The sequence below is a fragment of the Nannospalax galili genome, unplaced genomic scaffold, assembly GCF_000622305.1.
Source record: "Nannospalax galili isolate Female #2095 unplaced genomic scaffold, S.galili_v1.0 scaffold799, whole genome shotgun sequence".
Lineage (NCBI taxonomy): Eukaryota > Metazoa > Chordata > Mammalia > Rodentia > Spalacidae > Nannospalax > Nannospalax galili.
In genome coordinates, this window is record NW_008343085.1 from 366,893 (window position 1) to 375,619 (window position 8,727).

Genomic DNA, 8,727 nt, shown 5'->3' on the forward strand with positions numbered 1-8,727 from the left:
GGGGCGGCGGGGCCCCCCCCCAGGGCGCGGGGAGGGGCCCGGCTACGCCGCCCGCCCCTCCCCCACCCGCCGCTGTCCGTGGTGCTGAGCGCGGCCCCGTGCCGCTGCCAAGCATGCGCGTCCTGGAGTTAGGGAAAGGGGCAGGGGAGAAGGTATCCTAGCCTTATTCTGCTCAGGTCCCACTCTGGTGCTGACAAAAGCCGACCCCAGCTTTGCAGGTTGCACAGGGTCCTGGCCTGACCCAGGGAAGGGTTGGGGTGTACCCAGAACAGAGCTGAATGAGGGTCTAGGTACCCAGATTTAACAGAGCTTCTGCCAACTTGGGTAAATTCTCTGCCCTTCCAGGTCCTGACTTACCATGAAGGGAGGGGAACAGGTGAAAACAATGGCTTGGCCATTTCTGTGAAGAAGGAGCATCCTGGTGGGAAGAGTACAACCTCAGCCTATGGTTGGGGGTGGGGCATAACCCTAGAACTGCTTCCCATCTTCCATATCCTAGAACACTGAGGGAAGATTTGGAGTTCTAGGCCTGGAATTCTGTAGACAACATACCTTCTCTCCCTCCTCTTCCTTCTCCACAGAGAAGAAAAGACCTTCCAATTCCCCAGATTCAAGGGGGCTGGGCTCATCTCCACCCAGTGATGATACAGCAAGGGGTATTGTCACTGGTGCCCGCCGAGCCAGACTCTCCACCTGCAATACCAGGCCATCCAAAGATTGGCAGATCTAAGAAAACTCTGAAGTAGCAGTCCTAGTAGGCTATATGACCCCAGAAACCATTACAGAGCCCCCTGGGACAGGTCATTCTGCAATATATGCATAGCTTCCCCTCACCAGTCTATCTCGGGCTTCATTCAGACCTGCCAGAGCTTGAGCTACAATGTTCTCTGCCAGGATCCCTGTTACTGACAGGCGCACGTCCCTGAGGGCAGGAGAGGATGAGGGTTAGTATGTTGGCTCTGTCCAGCCTTGCCCAGCCCAGTCTCTCTTGCTTACCTGAGCCTACTGAAGGCATCTTGCAGCAGTTGCTCTGAGAGCAGTTCTGGGAGACCCCTAGAACCAACTAGGACCTCCTCTAGCTGCTCCTTCCAGCCAGGTCTCTTTGACATCTGTGGGCACAGGCTCCTTGTTGTGTCCAGTGTGGTCTGAGTAAAGTCCTGGGCAAAGGTTATAGAACAGTGATAATGTGACGCCTTGGCTTGAGGGTTTGAGCCCCATTTCCCACTGCCTAAGGATCACAGTCAAGTCTTTAGAATAGGGGTCAAACCTGCATATGGAGGTGGGGCTGGGGCAGGAGTAGCATCTCACCTGGATGTCCTGGCGGCAGACCTCACTTACTTGGCCCAGGAGGCCCTCCAGCTTCTGTTGCAGCTGCCACTGATGGCTTGGGGAGCTCCCAGCCTCATATAAAATGGGAAGAATCTGAGAGCCAAGGAACAGAACAAGTTAAAAGTTGACACATGACTAGGAGGAAGAAGGTCCTCATAGTGAGAAAGGGAGTGCTCACACTGAGAGAGAAGTTGGCGTTTTGGATGGCATCCTCAGCCTGGTGCACAGCAGCCTCACCCTGGGGCCCAGCCCCACAGCCCAGCAGTTCCACATGCTCCTGCACCGACTGACATAGTTCATTCACTTCCTGGGGAGAATCATGGATAAGTCCCAGTGTTGTCCCCTCTCAGTCTCACTAACCTCGCCTGCCTCTCTCCCAGGGTCGCTGACAAGATGGGGGATAGGGGGAAGACAATCAACCAAGATGCTTAGGAAAGTATCTGTTCAAGGAGGGAGGGCAGTGTCTCTTCCTTTTGGTTATTTTAGGGACTTGATACTTCCTAAATGCCTAGAAGAGCAAGGAAAGAAGCTTTTGGTCACTCTGTTTTAAAAACTGTCCACCATCTACACCAAAGATGTGCGTGTGTGTGAGAGAGAGAGACAGACAGATAGACAGAGACAGAGAATATGAATACGAAGGAGGAACTGGGAAAGTAAAGGACAGTTGGTATGGGGTGAGGATTATATATTTGAGAGCTCCAGAGGCAGACCAAGAAGAATTGTGAAGGTTCCAATGTGCCCAGGAGGGGCACCCAATCTCTCTTCACAACACTTGGTAGTATGGCACCAGATAAACTGGGCTCTAGGGTAGAGAATGGAGTTTATGAAAGATGATAAGATCACTTGAGGGCCTGAGATGGCTCAGCAGGTTAAAAGACCTTGTTGCTGAGCTTGATACCTGAGTTTGATCCCCAGGACCCACATGACAGAGAGAACCAGCTCCTGCAGCTTGTCACCTTCTTCTACATACACACCATGGCATGCACAGACATGCTTGTTCTCTCTCACACATATAAATAAACAAGTAAATAAATGTAGTAAAAATAAAAAAAGATCACTTGAAGATGTGCAGTGCATGATGCCCACCCCTCAGGATGTGTGGATCAAGGTAGCTGTGTTTCAGAGCTTAGTTGAGAATTGAGGCTTGGGAATGGAGAGGCAAGAATATCTCAAAATGGCAGGTTAATGGAGGGAAAGGGGACTGTAGGAACTAGCCACATAAGAGGTCAGTGGAGAGAAGAGAGGAACCCTGTGAATGGGAAGTCAGACAGGACTACAAGTTGGAGAGTCTATTTAAAATGCTTAAAGTGAGGCACCCAAGGGTATTTTCTGGGGAGCTGTTCAAAAAATGGTTGATGCTGGGCATGGTGGTGCACACCTTTAACCCAGCATTTGGGAAGCAGAGGCAGGCAGATCTTTGGTTGACTAACTCCAGACCAACAAGAAGGAATTGCCTGGGACACAGGACTTGGGCATCCTGACTCCAGAAAAGCCAGATGCTCAGATTCATGGTACCCAGGTACTAAAGGTGGAAGAAAGGAATACTGACCTGCTCTGAGCAGTCTGAAATCAGACCCAAGGATTGAAGTCGGGATTCGAAGTCAGAAGAAGGAGGGTCTGTACGGTTGTTCCTCAAGAGACAGGCTTGGATCTGTGGTCAAGATATATTGAGAAATGCCAGGGGACGGACACACAAAAAAGTAGAAAGCAGAAAGGGACCCCCACCTGATGGACTGCATGTGCTGTCAGCTCTGGGCGGCTGCGCTGTGCCTGGGTCACGTCGTTCAGTGGCAGAGGCATAGACTTCAGGCTGTGGTTCTGTTCCAGGGCTTGTGCCACATCCAGCAGGCCCAGAGCAGATGTGTTGTTCCGGTCCCAGGTCACAGACCTGGGCCCCACCAGACTTCAGTTGGGGTGGAGCCCTGTAGGGCTCCACTCAACCCTCTGGGCTTAACTATTCATCTATCCCATCTACCTGCTCCCCTTAATCCAGTACACCCCATACCTAATGGTCCTACCCCTTATAATGACCTGCCCACCTGAGCCTTGTGTTGACTCGCAGAGCCTTAGCTAACATCTTAGCACCGGCATCCCCCATGGCATTGCCACTGATATCCAAGGCTGTCAGTTTAGGATTAGTGCTCAGAGCCCGGAGCAGGACGCTGGCACCCTGTTTCAACCGTGACTCAGCCACAGATAGAGACTGCAGAGGCTGGGATTAAAAGAAAGTTATTGATGATTGGAGCCAGGTTCATCAAAGAGGATCAGAGGAGGCAAAAGTGAGAAAAATTAGAAGAGTCTATTGCTTGAGGACCTCACAAGGTCCTGCAAACTCACACAGTCATCATCCTGCATGAGCTGGACGATCCTATGCAAGACATCATCCAGCGTCTCCCTGTGGGCAGAGGCTGCTGTTAGGGGTATCCAGGGTGGTGGAGTGCTGTCTGAGGGGATGGGATGGGAACTCACTTGCATCGGACATTGAAGTTCCTTCCAAGGGCCACATGTTTCAGGGACCGGCTCCTCCCGATGGCCAGCACCAGAGTCACCATGTCTGAGCCGAAGCCTGGGGACAACTAGGGTGACCCACAAATCGATGCTGCCAGGGTGGGGTGGGAATCAGGAACCCAGTGATTAATAAGGGGATGATGGGTTCCCGGGCTGCCTCACCGTTGTCCGCCAGATCCAAGGAGTTCAAGGCACCTGCGTAGCAAACTAAGTCTTGTATCACCTGAGCACCTGCAGAGCGCAACTGGAAGTGGAAGTGGGGCGCACTAAGGACCCTCAGGTGTCGGTGGGGAACAGCAGGCAGCCAACATCCTCACTCCCCTGCATCCTCCCAGCTCCACTCCCAAAGTGTGGGATCCCCTGCCTGGTGCTCGCAGCTAGCAGCACCCACCTCACAAGCGCTGAGATTCAGGTGCAGGTCCCGGATGTGCGTGTTGCGAGCGAGGCCATCTAAAAGGGCCCTGGGAAGGGATGTCACAGGGATGGCAAGATCTGGGAAAGGGGGACTCAGGGCGCCAACGAAAACCAAGGCAGAGCCAGGATGGAGTGGGGGGAGGTTGTGGGTGTGAGAGAAGGGTGAGGCACCAGAGGTCTGGTCAAGGTGGTGACTGCACACACGGAGGCGTGGCCATCAGCAGCAACACTGACCTGAGTGCTTCTGGCGGCAGCTTGCAGCCCTCCAGGCCCAAGTGTCGCAGCGTCTCCGCGCAGCTGAGAAAGCATTGCAGCGCAGCGGGCGCTGCTCGGGACTTCCTGAGGTTGAGAGCAAGAGAAGTGGGGCTTTGGCTGCAGGAAGACAATTCCCTGCAGCCTCTCCTTCCCGGCGGGGCTCGCTGTCCCTTACGTTCGGGAGAAGATATTCCTGGAAGCGTCGAGGTGGGTGAGGCTGGCGCAGCAGCCACCAGATAGCGCTGCAAAGAGCTGAGGAAAGGCAAAGTTGACTACATGTTCCTGAGGACCCAGACCTCCCTCCCACGCCCTACCCACCAGTTTACCCCGCCCAGTGGACCATCCCCCACGATCACCCTCTCACAGTGTCTAGCGCTGTGTCAGTGCCTGCGAGATTCAGGAATGCTAGGACGTTCGGCCGGTTCAGGAAAGTATAGAGGCCCTGTAGAGGACAGTGGTCCCGGAGTCAGGGATCCAGGTCTACGGATTGCTGACGTCCTACTGCCTGAACAACCCCAATTTATCTTAGAAACTGCCACTCACTCCATTATCTTCGGAGGCCCCCAGTGCCCCGGGGTTCCCAGAAAGATCCAGGTGGGTCAGGGTAGAATCAAAGGCAGCATTGGCTGCCAGTGCCCGGCCTAGGGCCCTCATTCCTGAAGGTGGGGGATGGAGTGGTTCAGCAATCAGGTTGACTCATTCCCACTCCCCACCTCCTACTCCTCATCAGCCCAGCCCACCTCTTGGTGTCAACCCAGTCTGTGCTAGGCTAAGTCTCCTCAGGGCTCCTGGACGATGCTCTAGGTGTCTGCTGAGTGCAACCATACCTGAAGATAGGGCAACTTTGTAAGTCTCACCTTTCCCTGCTGCCTTGGGGTCCCCTAGGCCCTGCTATACCTCTGTCATCCAGCAGGTTCCCAGCCAGGCTGAGCTCCCGAAGCCCAGAACTAGAATGTCCTGTCAGTGCCTGTGCAAGTCGTCGAACAAAGTCTCTGAGGAGCAAGATCCCAGGTGTGAGACTGATCCCTTGGATTCCCAATCACTCCCCAGGCCACTAGCCCCCAATCCCAAGCCCTGATCAAGCCCCTCACCCTCTCAGGCCACAGGTCTCCAGCACCAGCTCCTCCAAGTGGGAAGACTGACTCATCATGTGCAGAATCTGTTCTGAGACCTCAAGGCTCTGAGACCAGAGGGTCATGACTCAGTAGGCTGGATCTCGGCCGTTACACCCTTGGCCCTCCCTGCTCTGTATGCTTACCAGTTTCATGTCCACACAGGAGAGGCACCGGAACCACAGGTTATAGGATAAGGCAGCCACACTCAAGGCCAGGTCTCTGGGTGTGGAGAAGGGTAGGAGTTCAGCGTCTTCTGGCTAAATCCTAGGCCCAGCATCCCCTCCATAGAGAGGCTGAGGTCCTGGATTCTTCCTCTCCTCCCAGTTCTGGCAGGCTCCATACCGGCTGCCTAGATGGCTAAAGTCTCCAAGGCAGAAATGGCGGCTGCCCTGACGATGGTAGATGGTGTCCACATCCTGGATGTGAAGAAAGTGTCCACAACTGGTTTGGGACCATGGGGAGGAGCTCAGCACACATGGGGGTGGGGCAGACATCGCCAGGGTTCCTAGAAGGGGCTCTACCCTTACCCACTGAATCTCTTCTCTGAAAGGGAAGCCATTGTAGTCACACAGAGCTTCATATGCCTCCAAGAAGCCACCTAGGGAGATGCCAGGCATATGATGGAGGGAAAGAGAGACAAAAAGTCAGAGATGGAGAAGTTCAGACCCAGACTAGATGGTGGCTGTGACACAAGTAGCTCTGTTCAGTTTGGGAACTCCACCCCCAATTCCAAGGACTGCTGGGTGAGGACAAGCTTGATGGTCTGTGTAGCTTTGCCTTCCTTGGTCCCTACCACAGGGATTGCTTGGTGCTGTGAACTCTAAGGGATGGCTTCTCTCCAGCCGAGCCAGCATCGAGGGGGGTGTGGGGTTCCGGAATAGCTTCCTAGGGAGGGGATAAAGGAGGAGAGGCAAGGGATTTTGAGCCCTAAGAGGTGAAAAGCAGCTCACTGATGCCCACCTGGAGCATCTCCTGTTGCCCTCTGACCCCTTGTGTTTGCCAGGCCTCACCCTAGGGTTGAACGAGGGAAGACCTTTTTGATGGCAGCAGCCACATGCTGGGCCAGCTGTTCTAAGGCAGCTATACCAGGAAACTCCAGGACCAGCTCAGGTAGGGATTCCAGCTCAAAGGTGACCTGGGGAGGGTGAGACCGTTGGGCTTTGGATCTGTGTGGGGAAGCTGGTGTTCCTTCAGAGCTCCATGTGCAGGGGATAAAGATCAGGTTGTAGGCCCAAATAGGGTTTGAAATGTCTCACCTGAGGTGGTGTCTCCTGCAGTGCCATGGCCTGGACCTCTAGGTAGCTGAATGTGCAGTCCACCTAGAGAAAATACTTGGATCAGCTGGGACTAAGCCAGAGCCCTGGCCTTAGGTGCTCAAGCTTTTGTGCAGCCTGCAGTCCCCAGCCCAGACTCCCTTCCCCTCTGCTGCTGTAAGCCTAGTGCTGTTGGAAAATGAAAGTCATCAAGAGCAAGGACAACTCTGCAGATGCAGCCCCTCAATGGGACTCACCCGGAGCGGGAGGCAGGTGTGCAGCAGATAAGCCCTCCATCGTAGCAGTGCCTGGGGGAGACAAAGTCTGATATTCTGGGCAAAGCAAACATCTTTGTGCTGGAGGTCACCCTCCTGTCCCCCACTTCTGCCCATCATACCAAGATATGGCTTCGTTCAGCACCCTCCTGGGGGAGCCAGGTTTTCAGCAGCACCTCCACTTCCTTGGGCCACAGGAACCTGGTTATCTCACCTATGGAAAGACAATCTACTGGGAGACTTCGGTCTTCCCATCAGGATCACTCTGTGTTAGGCTGAGTGAGGGCTGCTCAACTCTGGTCCTCCAGAAAGTAGTGTGGATCTTGAGGTGCTGGCCCTCCAGAAGGACTGAGAGCCTCTGGTCAGGTTACCGGAGGCTCTGGGGGAATCTATAGTTGAGGACTACCTATCTGAAGCCGAGTGGGCTTGAGGGAAGGGCTAGGGCTTACCTCGTAGCTCACAGGATATGTCGTCGGGGGTCTGAGCCATAGGGCCCGCTGGCCCAAGGACGCTGGCGGGAAACTGCAGCCGGCGGGCGGGCACACAGGAAGCCGGGCCGGGGCCACACTGCAGCCACCTGCTCCTCCTGCAGCGGAAGGTATGCTGCCGCTTCCTGCCTGCCGCCCCCGGCCCGGCCTCTCCCCGGCGCGGCCTCGCTGGCTGAGTCCGCCTGGGTTGAGGGAGAGAGGTCGAATCCTGGCTGGCGCTCAGAGGCTTCTTCACTGGGGTCCGCACGGGTGTGGGGAATGGTATGGCGGGGAGGGTCTTGCCTGTTTCACGCCTCTTGCGATTCCTCGTGTCCCACTTTCACCCCGCCCCGCAGACCGCAAGGCGACACCAGGGGGCGCTACCCGCCCGGGGATCCCTGAGGCTCAATTTGGTCTGTCCCATGTATCATGATCATGGGTCGGGTAGGTGGAGCAGGCGTCCAGTAGAAGCCAGAGGAGGGTTGTCTCTTTAGGAAGGAGCCAACAGTCACCCAACCCCCAGTATTCTGCCCTGTTCCAAACCTGGGGACCGACTGTCGGTGATCCATGAATTTAAGAAAACAACAAAAAAATAGGTTGAATATGGCGGCAACCTGCCTGTAATCCTAGCACCATCTACTGAGGCAGGAGGACAACCTGGGCTACATAGTTTCAGGGATGCCCGGGGTTTATAGACAGAACAGAACTATCTCAAACAAAACAAGTCAGATTCCCACAGAGCTGGAAGGCAGAGGGGGTGGGGGTGTGTGATAGGACCTGTTAGAGACAGCTCTAGCTAAGGTATGGCCTGAACCTCAGGGACCTCAGGGAAGTGACAAATGTGCAAAGGCCAGGTACATGTGAATGTCCACCTGTGTTTGCGTTCTTCAGTTCAGAATTCACAGAGAGGGAAGCTACTCACCAGAGCCATGAGAGTCAAAAAGTCACAGGCATGAGGCATGCCAGCCAGAAGCATGCTACCCTAGAAAAGCCCACCTTTCTAGATCCTGGAGAAGTCATAAATTTCTCTCTCTCTCTCTCTCTCTCTCTCTCTCTCTCTCTCTCTCTCTCTCCACACCTAGAGACTTACCATAGCTGATAATATTCAGGT

General features: G+C 54.6%; 1 protein-coding gene across 2 annotated transcripts in view; it reads right to left on the reverse strand.

Moving 5' to 3' along the window:
* Positions 1 to 7,948, reverse strand: part of Carmil2 (capping protein regulator and myosin 1 linker 2) — a 12,618-nt gene extending 4,670 nt beyond the window's left edge. The window contains exons 1-29 of one of the 2 annotated variants that reach the window (XM_029566418.1): positions 7,599 to 7,948; positions 7,272 to 7,363; positions 7,132 to 7,182; positions 6,878 to 6,940; positions 6,632 to 6,756; positions 6,415 to 6,506; positions 6,149 to 6,219; positions 5,964 to 6,037; positions 5,765 to 5,840; positions 5,598 to 5,686; positions 5,404 to 5,498; positions 5,247 to 5,333; positions 5,050 to 5,162; positions 4,871 to 4,948; positions 4,682 to 4,758; positions 4,486 to 4,590; positions 4,229 to 4,298; positions 4,000 to 4,081; positions 3,799 to 3,895; positions 3,667 to 3,724; positions 3,369 to 3,541; positions 3,055 to 3,217; positions 2,879 to 2,980; positions 1,508 to 1,636; positions 1,309 to 1,422; positions 997 to 1,157; positions 835 to 922; positions 553 to 693; positions 358 to 418 (exon numbers count right to left, since the gene is read on the reverse strand). In XM_029566418.1, the coding sequence (XP_029422278.1) occupies positions 358 to 418; positions 553 to 693; positions 835 to 922; positions 997 to 1,157; positions 1,309 to 1,422; positions 1,508 to 1,636; positions 2,879 to 2,980; positions 3,055 to 3,217; positions 3,369 to 3,541; positions 3,667 to 3,724; positions 3,799 to 3,895; positions 4,000 to 4,081; positions 4,229 to 4,298; positions 4,486 to 4,590; positions 4,682 to 4,758; positions 4,871 to 4,948; positions 5,050 to 5,162; positions 5,247 to 5,333; positions 5,404 to 5,498; positions 5,598 to 5,686; positions 5,765 to 5,840; positions 5,964 to 6,037; positions 6,149 to 6,219; positions 6,415 to 6,506; positions 6,632 to 6,756; positions 6,878 to 6,940; positions 7,132 to 7,182; positions 7,272 to 7,363; positions 7,599 to 7,638 (2,767 nt within the window). In that variant the 5' untranslated portion in view covers positions 7,639 to 7,948. The remainder of the gene's footprint in view (positions 1 to 357; positions 419 to 552; positions 694 to 834; positions 923 to 996; positions 1,158 to 1,308; positions 1,423 to 1,507; positions 1,637 to 2,878; positions 2,981 to 3,054; positions 3,218 to 3,368; positions 3,542 to 3,666; positions 3,725 to 3,798; positions 3,896 to 3,999; positions 4,082 to 4,228; positions 4,299 to 4,485; positions 4,591 to 4,681; positions 4,759 to 4,870; positions 4,949 to 5,049; positions 5,163 to 5,246; positions 5,334 to 5,403; positions 5,499 to 5,597; positions 5,687 to 5,764; positions 5,841 to 5,963; positions 6,038 to 6,148; positions 6,220 to 6,414; positions 6,507 to 6,631; positions 6,757 to 6,877; positions 6,941 to 7,131; positions 7,183 to 7,271; positions 7,364 to 7,598) is intronic. The other variant, XM_029566417.1, reaches the window with a different exon arrangement.
* Positions 7,949 to 8,727: the final 779 nt, after the last annotated feature.